Raw genomic sequence first — 15,166 nt, forward strand, 5'->3', positions numbered from 1 at the left:
AGTGAAAGGTACACCCTGCCAATTTTGGCAGTTTACTCGGTTTATTCTGGTCTCATCGGAGCTTGCAAGTTATATACTGGGCAAAGAAGGGGACTCATAAAGCAAAAGCAGGGAAGGGCTCCTGGGAAAACCGTGGTTGCCTGTAATTCACGTGCATGAAAATCTGGACAAGAAAACAGACTGTAAGTATTGTTCGGTTGGGCGGTTTGGGAGTGATCAGTGTGTGAATGAGACACAGACCAGGTAGTCTGGATCTGTGAAGCGAGTGCGGAGCCTTTCTAACCGCGGTTCCAAACTCCTGCAAGGGAACTGGCCGGTGAAGGGATGAAGTGAACAATGATTTGTGTGTTAATGAGACACGGATTGGATAGCCTGGATCTGTAAAGGCACAGGGCAGGATATCTGGGATCTGTGAAGTGAGTGCGGAGTCTTTCTAACCGCGGTTCCAATCTCCCGCGAGGGAATTGGCCAGTGAAGGGACGAAGTGAATGGTGATTTGTATGCTGAGACACAGACTGGATAGCCCTGATCTGTGAAGGCATGGGCCAGGATATCTGGGATCTGTGAAGCGAGTGTGGAGTCTTTCTAACTGCAGTTCCAATCTCCCGCAAGGGAATTGGCCGGTGAAGAGATGAAGTGAATGGTGATTTGTGTGCTAATGAGACACAGACTGGATAGCCTGGATCTGTGAAGGCATGAGCCAGGATATTTGGGATCTGTGAAGCGAGTTCAGGGTCTTTTTAACCGTGTTTCCAATCTCCTGTGAGGGAATTGGCTGGTAAAGAGACGAAGTGAATTAGTAAGAAAGACTGAAAGACCCCTCAGGTATAAGTATGGGACAAGGGACAGGTAAGCCAAGTCCCAAGAAAGAAAGGGAGCAAGGAAATGCTGGCCGAAATAGCCCCGGACAGTCCACTGGGGGTTATGTTAGCTAACAAGGAATATGGTCCAGATAGGAGAGACAAGAAGGGTCTACCTCCTGGGGAATATCAGGTAAAGGGGATACCTATAAGTTGTAAGAAGACGTCCTACATGAGGTAAAGAGCATGGATGCTCGCCTCAAGGACAAGGGTAGTTGTACTAACGGCTTTACGAACCTTTGGCAGGTAAACAATGGCTTTGAGATTTATGTGTTAACAATTATTGGCTTAGACGACATTCTGTGTGAAGTGAGTGATTGAGAGATGGGCCCTTGCATCAATGACTGTTTTGTGTGAGTTAGATGTGACAAAGCTACCACGCAAGCATGGTGTCCTGATTCGCAGTTCTGTGTTCTCCGTGAGAAGAGTGGCTGGAGACGGACGAAGTGTATATGTGCTTTGAAATTGAACCTATTGTTGAGTTTTGGTGTCTTGTCCACTGTAGTGTTGTGTGTAAACCAATTTTTGTCTTTGTATGTTTTCTTTGAGAATAACGTGTGGGAAAATCTGATCAGGATTTTTGGTGTGTTAATTGCCCTAGAAATTGATCTGATTGAAACCAGATTGAAATTTGGGAGAATTGTACAAATAATTTATGGAAACTTATAAAAAAAGAACCAGTAGAGCAATATAGGGGTTAACTGTCAAAATAGTGCTCAAGCTCCCTGGTGCGGGGCTTGAGCTAGCCCTTACCCTATCTGTCATCACAGTAGTTTATATATCCAAGCTAAGTGTTCTGCTTGATCGCAATATATTCTCCCTTTTGGTCAGAGACAAGAGGTTTATTTACAGAACTGTTTGGAATTCAGGTGTATCCGTTGTGGGTGCAACACTTCGTTATACCCTTTACTCTGGGTAAAATGTTATTGTTGTAGGGCTAACTGTATCATATACCTTTAAAGGATTACAATGGGAGGACAACAGAGTGAGGAAATTCTCAGAAAGAGCCTATTAGGTTGCATTTTAGCTCATTGGAAAGATATAAGGGGAGGGCCACCGGGAGAAAATGTGAATAAGACTATGATCAAATATTGTAATCAATGGTGGCCTTTTATATAAATTGAAAGATGGGAAAAAGTGGTCTTTCAATGACAATTGATGTTGTTTTTAAAACGATAAGGAAAATGGGATGAACTGATATATGCAGATATGTTTTTTTCACTTTAAGAAACCACCCAGCATGACAGATTGAATACAAAATTGATATAGATAAGCCAGATCCCTTAATTTTGGCTGTGGAAAAGGACAGGGAAAAACAGAAAGCTAAGCTGGAGAGATGCTGTTCAGCCTATAATATTGGGGAAAAAAAGTTTAAAGCTGGAAAAAAAAACCAAAAAAAAAAACCCAACCAAACCCAGAGTAATCAAGAAGATAGGTTGGAAAATTATCTATCAAAGATATCTCTGAGGAAAAACACCCTCTGCATCTGTCCTGATATTGATAAGGAGCAAGAGATCGCTATCACTGGCACCAAGCGGCAGATGCACATTCCGAGTTAAAGAAGGGTTAAACCAGCAGTGCTGTTGCAGAGGCATCTGCAGCCCCTGCAGAGCAGGGTGAGCAACTGTGAGGAAAGAAAAAAAATAAGAAAAGGGAAAACCAAGGGGGAAAGGAGGGGAGCTCGTGCAGCTCCTGTGTTTGAGTGTGGGATGAGTGCTGAGGCAGGCAAATGAGTGGGAACAGACATGTTCACGGACAGGACTGAGGGATGGCTGGACCCTCACTGGACAAATCCTTTTATTTGTATGAAGTGATATTAATTAATAATGATGATTTTACATTAATGGTGGACAAAAGTCTAAACCCAGCTCAGTTCTTATATGGGAAGCAAAAAGAAGGTTTAACCCATAACTATTTAGAAGTCATACAATGCCAGACCAAGATTCGGGAGGATTTAATGGTACAGACTCTCCCAGAGTGTAAAAGAATTTATGTGGATGGATCGTCTAGATGTCTGCAGAGAAAAAGGATGTCAAGGTATGCACTAGTTAACAGAGAAAAAAATGCAAATCATTGAAAAAGGAAAATTACCCTCAGATTGGTCTGCTCAAATGTGTGAACTATATGCTCTGAAAAGAGCATTAGAATACCTAGTGCATAGGAAGGGAACTATTTATACTGACTCAAAATATACATTTGGTGTAGTGCACAACTTCGGGAAAAATTGGGAAGAACGAGGACTTTTAAATTCAAAAGGGAAAGGGTTGATTCATGGAGGGGTTATCCTGGAAGTTTTGGAAGCATTAAAATTACCTGAAGAAATAACTGTAGTGCATATTAGGGGGCATCGGAAAGGAATGACACCCGAAATAAGGGGAAATAATTTAGGAGACCAACAAGCTAGAGATACAGCAGAAAATGGAATTGAGAGAATCATGTTGATTCTGGTACCTGGGGAACAGAAATTGGAGATTCTAAAATTTAGTGAGTCAGAAGAGAAAGAGTTAAGTAAAACAGGAGGAGAACAAGATCAACATGGGAAATGGAAACTCCCTGACGGGAGACAAGTCCTTAATAAGCCATTAACTAGACAGATATTAGAAAACATACAACAGAAGACTCACTGGGGTACACAAGCCCTGTTTGACCACTTTTTAAGGGAGTATGGATGTATTGGAATTTTTGGGTTAGCAAAACAAATAACTGATAAATGCATGACTTGTCAAAAATTGAATAAAAAAGATTATAAGAAAAACTGCCTCAGGGGGATGTGAATTGGCAATGCGACCCTTTCAGAGCATCCAAATAGATTTTACTGAACTCCCTCCTGTGCAGAGGTGGAAGTTTCTATTAGTAATAGTGGATCACTTAACTCATTGGGTAGAAGCAATTCCAGTTGTCAGGGCTACGGCAAACATAGTATCAAAAACTCTTTTGGAACTAATTATCCCTAGATATGAGATGATCAGCAGAATTAATTTGGACAGGGGGACACATTTTAACTCAAAAATTGTACAGCAAGTAACCCAAGCCTTGGGAATAAAATGGGAATTACACACCCCATGGCATCCTCAAAGCTTGGGAAGAGTGGAAAGAATGAATCAAACCTTAGGAAAAAAAAAATTAACTAAGCTAATGATTGAGACCCAGATGTCCTGAGTAAAGTGTCTACCTTTAGCATTGTTACGAATTCAAACACAGCCCAGATCGGACTTAGGGGTATCTCCTTATGAAACGATGTTTTGATTACCTTTTATGACAACCCAAAAGGAGACTGCTACTTATGAGGGAGGAGAGGCGAGTGTCAGAAAATATAGCACCACAATAGCTCAGACTCTGGAACATTTAAGATTAAAAGGATGAATTCCCCAGTCGACGCCTCTGGACTTTTAAATTCATAACATTAATCCCGGGAAGTGGGTATTGATTAAGACCTGGAATGAGCAATCTTTAACTCCAAAATGGGAAGGTCCTTTTCAGATATTGCTGACAACGGAGGCTGCGGTCCGGACCAGAGAAAGAGGATGGACACATGCGAGCAGGATTAAAGAACCAGTGGAAGAACCTACGGATTGGACTGTCATATCTAGGCCAGGTGACACCAAACTGACTCTCAAGAAGAGGACCATGTAGTAATATATATATGTAATAACTTGCAAATAGAAAGTCTCAAATTCCCTTGGGAGATACTATGAGGAAACTCTGGATCTCCTCATGGGGAGATAATATTCCTCAGTTAAGAGGATCTGGATTAAATTAATCAAACATATATATAGGGAACATGCTTAGACTTAATTGAGGTATGAGAGTCTACACCAAGGTATATATATAAAAAAAAAAGGAGGCTAAGTGTGAGTATATATATAATTGGAATATTCTGACTAGCCAGCCAAATAGACAGCTATTACTGAGTGTTGACTGTTTACTCTGTTCTGTGACTGGGAGTTATTGGTACCATCGGAGTGGGAGGTAACTAAAAAGGTATTTACTATAAGGGTCTGTGAATAAAGTTTGTGTGAGAATTGAATGGGAGGAAATAAGATGACCGAGGGCAAGCCCAGGTTGGCCTCTATGCCTGCCACCAAGAAGCACAAACATACCTCAGCTGTGGGCAGCAACCTCTCAGGCCAGAGGGGTGGAGGTATATGTCATACTGAACCTCTGATCATCTTATGGCTACTGTACCTATCACAAGTACGAGCCTCCTCTGATTGCACGGAATATATAAAGACCACTTTGAGTGGACACTTGACTACACAAACTTTAATCTATCACACCCATTATCAATGCAGTGAGACCCCACTCGAGACGTGTACCCATAACAATACAGAGTATGCCAGATGTAATATTAAAGACAAGATAATCTGTTATGATCCTAAAATGAAGTTGAAGGAATGGTGGTTGGAAGCGTGGTCACTGGGGAAGGATGGTATAGTAGTAGGGCAAACTGAAATCACTAATCTAAATAATCCAATAAGTATAATTTTTGATGCTTGTGAAGCAACAGACAGTGGTAAGTGGTCAGGAGGATGTGGAAGTATGAAATGGATACAAACCTACTCCCGCAAAAGAAAATATATGTGCTCCTCTTGGAGATACAAATCTAAATGGATAAGTACTAATTGTACAAGGAACTGGAATTATTCTTCTTGAACCTGTATTCTTTGGACCACAGATTATTCTCCAGGGAAATATACCAAGAGACTGGAGGAGTTAGGATACTGGGTAATTAAGCTAGAGAGACTGTCTGCCCCAAAAGAATGCAGGAGAAACCAGTGTAATCCACCGAATTTAACCATAAATAAACCCGGAACTTGGAATGAGGATTGGAAAAAAAAGCCAAACACACTTTTGGCCTGCAGATTGACACCACTGGTTCAGACCCAGGAACTCTAGTCCATATTAAGATCCGGGAAGTTGTACACTCGGACAAGGAGGAGGAACTACTGTTCCATTCTTTCTATCATAAAATGGAAACTGGAGCCAAATATGAAATTCCCACAATTGCCAGAAATTTGTTTGTGAACCTGGCAGAAAATATAGCAAAAGTACTCAATATAAGTAATTGTTACGTGTGTGGAGGTACCAATATGGGGGAACAATGGCCTTGAGAATCGAAGGAAATTAATATCACTGACAATAGTATATGGAATTCAAGTAAAGTCCAGAGAGCAAAATGAGGGGCATTACAAACAAGTGTTATTGGCCAGAACTGTTGGCAGAAGCCCCCTGTGAGACAAGGGAGGAAGCCAGTGGGAGATTTAATTTGTGAAAACAGTAGAATTTGGAATGAAACAATAAAAATTAGACAACCTGGGCCCATCCCTCAGATATTGCAGAAGGGGGGAAAAGTTGGACTTTAAATAAGAATCCTAGGGATAAGTAAGAAACTCCAAAAGGACTATATTGGATCTGTGGAAAATATGCTTACTCTAAATTACCTGGAAATTGGACCGGAACATGTGTTTTGAGAACCATCCGGCTGAGTTTCTTTTTGTTACCAATACGTAGGGGGGAACGAGTAGGGGTACCAGTCTATTCTGATATATCTGAAATATCCCGTGCTAAAAGGAGCCTTCAGATTGGAAACTGGAAAGATAATCAGTGGCCCCCAGAGCGAATCATTGCATATTACGATCCTGCCTCCTGGGCTGAGGATGGATCCTGGGGATACCGGATTCCTATATATATGTTAAATCGCATAATTAGGCTGCAGGCAGTCCTGGAAATTGTAACTAACAAAACTGGTGATGCATTAACTATATTAGCCAAACAAAACAGCAAAATTCGTACAGCGGTATATCAAAATTGCCTAGCCCTGGATTACCTCTTGGCCCAAAAGGGGGGTGTGTGTGGTAAATTCAACCTATCTAACTGTTGCTTACAGATAGATGATGAAGGAAAACCTATTGAAAAGGTAATTACTGAAATAAAAAAGGTCGCACATGTTCCCGTTCAAACCTGGTGAGGATTTAACTTGGATATGAAAAAATGGTGGAACAATAACTGGTGGAACTTCGGGGGTTTAAGAGGAATTCTGCTGAGTCTTGTTTTGCTAATAACTGGTTTACTCATTATACATTGTGTTGTTCCCCTGATAAATAGAATGGTTCATAAGACCATAGAACAATTACGGTTTGAGATAATTACTCCTGAGGGAGCAGAATCTAAAATCAGAATGTTAAAAATGTGGTCTCATGATGATCCCTTTGAGGAGACAAAACTAATCTTTGAAGGAAATGAGCGAATGAGAAAAGCCAAAAATGAAAACTATGGCTCAAGCCAAATGGATTAAGAAAAATAAAAAGGGGGGATTGTGATAAACACATAAATATATTGGCTTTCGCAAATCATAGGTGTGGTTATGTGGATATAATTATACGAGTTTATAGTAACTGTGGAGCCACATATTCAGCAGTGGTTAGCAGAACGTGGAATGAAGGACATGGTGACCTTGGAGGAATGCTACTGGCAAGATCAGCAGAGAGAAAATGTCCAGTAAGCAAGATAAAAAGAAGCTGGGATTCACTGAGTGATGAGAACTGTGAACTGTTGGCAAGCGTTCGAGGTCAAGTTCTCACACCTGTGCTTAACCAATCATGAGCTCAGCTTTTGCAATATGTATGAGCTAATTAAGTATGTTATAAAAACATGTGTATGCTTATCAATAAACGAATTCTGCCGACCTTACATGAGGGTGCAGTTTTCCCTCCGCCGCCTTTCCCGCAAATGGTGACCCCGACGTGATCCGCAGGACGGCTTCGAATAAGGGGAAAGAAAGCGGAGTTTTGTGTTCCCTGGGTCCCTGAAGCTGGAATTTGGCTAAGGGTCGGTCTGAGCACTTTCAAGTGCCGGACCCCACGGGCGAATTACGCAGTGGCCGGAAGACTGATACCTGGGTCCCTGAAGCTGGAATTTGGCTAAGGGTCGGTCTGAGCACTTTCGAGTGCTGGACCCCACGGGCGAATTACGCAGTGGCCGGAAGACTGATACCTGGGTCCCCGAACTAAGGGACGGTCAAAGCACTTTCGAGTGCCGGACCCCACGGGCGAATTACGCAGTGGCCGGAAGATGTTGATCGCAGAGGAGTAGCCTCCGTCAACACTAATCAAGGTTTGTGTAGATTCATATCAGTACCGAGGGAGATGGAGCGACAGGCGGCATTAACGCTGCTTACTCTGTTTTTAAAACGACGCTGTTTACTCAGTTTTTAAAACAACGAGGAGTTACAGAGATTAACTCTGATTTATGGATGTTATTAGTCCTTAAGGTGAAGGCAGCAACCCTTAAAGAGACAGACTTAAAGTTAATGTTGAAATGGTCGAAGACACGTTACGCAGAGATTTATGAGTCTACCGGATTTGAGATATCTTTGTGGAATGGGGTAGGAGTTAAGCTGTGGAATGCAGCCACGAAAGGCAATGAAGCTGTGAAAAGTTTGTTAGTCATTTGGAGAACTGTTTTAGAGACGTTAAAGTCAAAAAATGAGATCATGGAGACCAGCGTGCCCCCCCCCCCCCCCAAACCTCCGCCGGTTGCCGCTGCAGCAGCGAAGACTGAGGATGGGGATGAAGACGATCCTTTCGACCTGAGCCCTGTTGACCCTGAGAAGGAGCCTGTGCACATTCATCAGTTTGCTGTTGCTGTTCCTGAAATTCTGACGACTGATAATTCTGATGCTGACCTGGATGGTGCTTTTGACCTGGAGCCTATTCATCCGGAAAAGAAGCCTGATTTATATCCCCCATATCCTCATGATAAATGGGCAGCTGTAAAGGGAGAAGTGAGATGGGTGGGGGATGTGGATGTATTGCACGGTTTCCCGTGGTGTGTGTGCTTCCCACCCGAGATGGGAAGGTCTCTTGTATGTTCTTATCAGGGGTATCGGGCAGAATGTGTCAGACCGTGAAGTTGGGACCCCATATACAACTCTTTTGATACAGTCTCTCTGTGATACTCATGTACTTGAAGTTGGTAAATATAAGTATGTCCATGTTTCTATTGACCCTTGCAGACCTTTATAGATATTGCTGGCAACTTCTTCCAACATAGGCTGGCCACCTGTGTTGGAACGAGTGTGCATTTTGGTCAGTATAAAAGCCCAAGCCTCATGCAATGTGAGGGAGGCAGAGCCTCTGTGGGGACGCCCGCTAAGGTTGAGCCTGCCACCCCACACTGCGATGATGCTTCTTGGAGCTGATTTCCTGATAGTCTTTACAGGGTCCTTGTACCACGTCCTGTATGTGGGACTGTGTAGAGGGAGTAATGATTGTCTGGATTTTGTGTTTCGAATATTGTAGTTGTGTGGAGTGTGCTTGTGGGATCCCATGTGCATATATGTGTGTGTCTGTGTGTGTTTTTACAATTGCAATCAACAGTTCAAAATAGGACCGCTGACTATTTTATTATGCACATCAGAAGTCATCAAAACATAGGGGGACTAGGTCATGGAAATCGAATAGCAGATAATCTTGTTTCTCTACCTGCATTGACACCGAAATGCCCCTTTCAGGAAGCAAGACTAGCACATGAATTGTTCCATCAGAATGCAAAAGGGTTAAAATATGAATTTGGCATCTCTACAACAGAAACAGAAAATATTGTCCGCGCATGTCCACGATGTAGTTTGCATAATAATGGAGTGGGCCTAGGAATAGGAGTTAATCCTAGAGGGTTAGCCTCGAACCAAATCTGGCAGATGGACGTTACACACATTTCTGAATTTGGGAGATTGAAATATGCGCATGTTACCATAGATACTTATAGCAAGTTTCTCTGGGCAACTGCACAAACTGGAGAACGGGCTTTGCATGTGATTAGACACTTGATGAGTGCTTTTGCTGTTATGGGAATACTGCAACAGATTAAGTCAGATAATGGACCAGCGTATGTGGGAATAAGGGTGCAGCGATTTTTGAAACAGTGGGGAGTGAAGCATGTTACAGGTATACCTCACTCTCCTACAGGACAAGCTATTGTAGAAAGAGCGCATCAAATATTGAAAAGTTATGTGAGGAAACAGGATGTTGAGGATGTTTATGAAAAATTAGCACGAACTCTGTTTGTTATGAACCATTTGTGTGTATTTGGGGATGCAATGACCCCTCCGGCTGTCACACATTTTCATCGAGAACCTAAAGAAAAGCAGGTTGAACAACCTTTAGTTCAATATAAGAATCCCAAAACAGGATTGTGGGAGGGACCAGTTCCAGTATTATATTGGGGCCGAGGTTATGTTGCTGTCTCTACCCCCACAGGACCAAGGTGGATTCCGGCAAAGTGGGTCAAGATTAGCCATGCCACAACGCCTAAAAGTGACAGTGTTCAAAATCGGAATGATGATGACACTCATGACGGGGATGATGTCGAATCCGTTGTTTCTGAAGCCCCCCAGGGAAAACATCTGGGTAACGATAGCTAATATAACCAGACAATCATCTATTTGTTTAGCCTTAGGGTCTGTGACCTCTCCATTCCGCACTTGTTTGATAGGGACCCCCACATGGGAGCCCAATGAGTTTAAGGCATTTGTAAGTAATGTATCTGTCCTCAATATTACCACAGTGAAGGCCTTTTTACCTCCAACTGCTAACACGGCTGCAAAACAAGACGGTGGCTGGCAATGTCAAATAGTGTTAAATCTGAATAAAACATTGTATGGGGAACCAGAGGAATTAGAGCTTTTTGGCAGCTTAAACACCACACACAAGGGGGTGGATGGTTCAGTTTTATACCAAGAAATGACAGTCAATGGAACACACCCCATACCTTAAATTCTTTTTTAACCTTGAACAATGTTAATCAAGCATTATACTCAAATTGTAATGCCACCAACATTACCCGACCACATGCTCTGCCACCAGGGATATTTTTGATTTGTGGAGATAGAGCTTGGAACGGAGTGCCAAGCAATTTACAGGGAGGACCATGTTATCTAGGGAAATTGGTGTTGTTTCACCCCAATATAAGTATGCTACAAAATTGGACTCGTAAAAGAAACAAACGTGATTTACATGACCTGAAATATGAGGGCATAGGCAACCCTGTTTTTTGGTCAGAATTTCGAAGTGTTGCAACTGCGGTACTCCTTCCGGGAGCCGCAGCTCGAAAGGCATAATATTTAGCAATACAAATGGCTTGTTGGACAAAAAATGAAATCAATCGAACCTCAGAAGTTTTAGATTTGTTATCCCAAGATTCAGTTAGCACGCAACATGCTGTATTGCAAAATAGAGCTGCCATAGATTTTTTGCTTTTAGCACAGGGCCATGGGTGTGAAGAATTTGAAGGTATGTGCTGCATGGAATTAAGCAATCACTCTCGATCTATATATGCTCGCATTAATGATTTGAGAAACCATCTAAATGATTTAAAGGAACAAAATGGATGGGATCTTTCTGCTCTTTTACAAGGTTTGGGAATCTCAGGGTGGCTACAAGGACTGCTTAAAGAAGGGTTACGCTTGTTATTTGTTATCATTATTATGATTGTTGGCTTTAAAATTGTTATGACGTATTAACAAGCAAATCACGAAAATAGCAGGGGTTGCTATACCACAAGAAAATGGGGGAGATGTGGAGCCACATATTCAGCAGTGGTTAGCAGAATGCGGAATGAAGGACATGGTGACCTTGGAGGAATGCTACTGGCAAGATCAGCAGAGAGAAAATGTCCAGTAAGCAAGATAAAAAGAAGCTGGGATTCACTGAGTGCTGGGAACTGTGAACTGTTGGCAAGCGTTCGAGGTCAAGTTCTCACACCTGTGCTTAACCAATCATGAGCTCAGCTTTTGCAATATGTATGAGCTAATTAAGTATGTTATAAAAACATGTGTATGCTTATCAATAAACGAATTCTGCCGACCTTACATGAGGGTGCAGTTTTCCCTCCACCGCCTTTCCCGCAGTAACAAAACCAAAACTCAATAAAAACATAAGATGAGCGAACCAAAGTCATATAGTAGAAGAAACTATAAAGTTAAAAAGAAGAAAAAGGGGGGGGGGTGGTTTCACACTTGATAGAAGAAAAGCTAGTGCCTATAAAATATAGAGTTAAAGTACTTTTTAGCTTAACTTAGGTTGTAGAAAAAGAACAATGTTTATGTTGTTAGCCTGTGGAATTTAGTGGCCCCACTAAATGTGAGTTAACTGTTTCACACTGGTCCTCTAAAATATCTTTAGTTTTAAAGAACAATGTTTGTGTTGTAAGTCTGTGGTGAGATAACAAGATTTAGTGACCCAACTAAGCATGAAAGAGTTATTTCACACCATCCTTGTACTTATCAGTTAGTTCAAAGACAGAGCCTCCCAAACATCTGCTAGCTTGGGATACTCCTGTCCTGCTATAAATTTTGCACTGTTTCAAATCTTTGTTAGTTATCAGAATAATTACAGATATGGCTGGTTTTAGCGAGTTGTGTAATTACTGGGGCGTCCAACTGGGCCAATGGTGAAAAGCACACTGTGAGGAAGACTGTTTACTTCATCTTGAAGATCCCTACTCACATGAGGAAGACTGCTTACTTCATCCTCAAGACCCCTGCCCACAATTATTGAAGAGCAGTGTGCAGACGCCAAGAGGAGGAGACTTATGATAATAAATTACTGGACTTAATTATAATGTTCCCTGCCTATATGCAGGGATTATGAATACGTATGTGACTAATGGAATTGTGAAAATATATAAACCTGTAACAAATACTAGTAATTTGCGCCTCTGGCTACGGTCACGTGCCCAGCGCTGTTTGCTTTTATTTTATTGACTTTGTCCCTTAATAAAACCTTGTTATCTTGTTTAGAGAAGTGGATTCGTATTTCACACTGTGTATTTGCAAAGTCTTTGAAAACACCCTCTCAGTCACTGAAAACCACTATCCAACTGTCAGTCATTATTCTTAATATTTAATACAAGTATAATTCATGTAGATGTTCTATATGTGCAACCTCTGTGATCCAAGCACACAAAACAGGAAGTGACTAAATCTCATTAAATGTCACTCAGAAATTAAATAAAGTCTACTGTGCTTGTCTGACTCAAGAGAAAATGTTTTGTTTCAAAAGAATTGCAATTTCACAGCAGAACTCAATACCTTACCTCTTTCATATAAATCTATCTTTTAAACAAGCTTCTTTACATATATTTAAAATATTGGTAAGCAAATAAAAAATGCAGAGATAAACTGTGCTCTATTTGAGAGGTTTGTATAGCTCAGAGAGTAACTAGCTGTGCTTTTCCTTTCACACTACACACTTACCCAACATACTGTAATGGATGGCTCTGGTGTATAACAATCCGACATGTTGGACAGGTATTGTTTTCCTCCAAATACTTCACCAAGCAGCTTCTGCAGACTAATAATAAGCACATTAATAATTAATAAGAAATAAAACAAGAATAGTTTGAAGAAAGTTGTGAGATCACCAGGGGTATCTGAGTGGGTTTCTGACACCCTTGGGCTGTGTCTGTGGAGGGGCTGGCTGGCAGGTGACAGGTCTTTCAAGAGGAGTGGGCAATAGTTGGGTGTGTTTGAATCATTTGGGGTTTTTTTTCTCTTTACTTATTAAACTGTCTTTATCTGCGCCCATGAATTTTCTTGCTTTTTGCTGTTCTTATTCTCTCACCCATCTCACTGAGTGGGGGCTGAGTGAGTGGCTCTATGGGTATTCCTTTGTTGTCCAGGGTCAACTCACAACAAAAGATTATCTCAAACAGCAGATATATAGACTACCATAGAAGTTAATAAAAGACACTAATCCTTTAAACAGAACATGTTATCTCTCTTTATTTGCAGTGATTATGTTAATAATGGAATAAAATACTAGACTTATGACTGGGAGAAAAGGATGGAAAAAAGACAATGGAAGACCAATAGTGATGGAAGAAAACTAGAGGTTCATTTTACAAACTCAGAGAGACAGTGGGTAAAATATATAAGTGTGTTAAAGCACACGAGAGACTGAAAATAATACTGAGAAACAGTATAGTGATCAATTATATCAGTTGACACAGAATAACTGCTGCAGTTTAAACCAGGAAACAGGTAAAAGGTAAGAAAAGATGTATACTAGGGTTGTCTGAAAGAAAGCAAATCATTTTAGATTGTCATAATATGTTACATGAAGGAGTATAGAGCACTCTAGTTCAAGGAATTTATATTTGGCCACAAATGAAGCAAGAAATTGAGCACATAATTTAAAAGTGCACGATAATAAAGAAAACTACAAAGAAACAAAAGCAAATTAGTAAATCCAAAATGCCACGTCCATTGCATCAGAGAAGCCTAGGAAACTGGGAAATACTGCAAATGACTTCCGAGAAGAACAGAGGGTCCAATATGCCAAGCAGACTCTCCTCATAGGGAAGTCTGCTGCATCCCTGGGGACCAGGTTAAGGACATTCCTAGGAAACTTCTTAGTCTGGTATGGCCCTCGGACTGCTACCCATTACTGGTCTTCCATGTGGGTGGTGATGAAGTTGAGATCTGTAGTCCAAGGGCGATCAAAAGAGACTTCAGGGCCTTGGGATGGCTGGTGAGGGGATCTGGGATACAGGTTATTTTCTCCTCTTTTCTTTCAGTTGCAGGCAGCAATCTTAGAAGAAATAGATGGACCCAGTCCATTAATACATGGCTCTATGGCTGTTGTCGCTGCCACCAATTGGGGTTTTTTGATAGTGGGATGGCCTACATGGCACCAGGCCTGCTGGCATCGGACAGGATTCACCTTTCTCAAAGGGGGAAGAAAGTCTTCGCTCATGAGCTTGAAGGGCTCATTGACAGAGTCTTAAACTACACATGAAGGGGGAGGTGGACAATATTAAGTTCACCTGTGACAAGCTGTGGGACAAGATGCCAAAGTTAGTGGAGTGGGGTGCTAGTGAGGACACTCAGCCAGAGTCTCTGAGATGCGTTGGTCACACTGGAGCACACTTGACGTCTTATGGAGATGAGGAAGGTGCACCCGAGGTAATAGGAGCCAACAGGGAAACACCAGTGAAACACTTCAAATGAATTAGGAGGTATTCCTCTAAGAATGTGATGAGGCCAACAACGCAGCTGAAGTGCCTCTACACCAATGTATGCAGCATGGGCAACAAACAGGAGGGGTTGGAAGCCACTGTGAAGCTAGAAAGCTATGACCTGGTGACTGTTACTGAAACTTGGTGAGAAGGATCCCCACTGGACTGTGGCTAACGATGACTACAGACTGTGCAGAAGGGATAGGCAAGGAAGGAAGGGTGGAGAAGTTGCCCTCTTCTTGTGGTTTAAGTCCAGCTGGTAACTCAGAACCACACAGCCGCTCACTCAC

General features: G+C 41.7%; 1 protein-coding gene across 1 annotated transcript in view; it reads right to left on the reverse strand.

Annotated features, from left to right (window-relative positions):
- Positions 1-13,484, reverse strand: part of LOC117438169 (polycomb group RING finger protein 3-like) — a 52,509-nt gene extending 39,025 nt beyond the window's left edge. The window contains exons 1-2 of the mRNA XM_034073629.1: positions 13,481-13,484; positions 13,114-13,210 (exon numbers count right to left, since the gene is read on the reverse strand). Coding sequence (XP_033929520.1) covers positions 13,114-13,210; positions 13,481-13,484 — 101 coding nt within the window. The remainder of the gene's footprint in view (positions 1-13,113; positions 13,211-13,480) is intronic.
- Positions 13,485-15,166: the final 1,682 nt, after the last annotated feature.

The sequence above is a fragment of the Melopsittacus undulatus genome, assembly GCF_012275295.1.
Source record: "Melopsittacus undulatus isolate bMelUnd1 chromosome W unlocalized genomic scaffold, bMelUnd1.mat.Z SUPER_W_unloc_1, whole genome shotgun sequence".
Taxonomy (NCBI): Eukaryota; Metazoa; Chordata; class Aves; order Psittaciformes; family Psittaculidae; genus Melopsittacus; species Melopsittacus undulatus.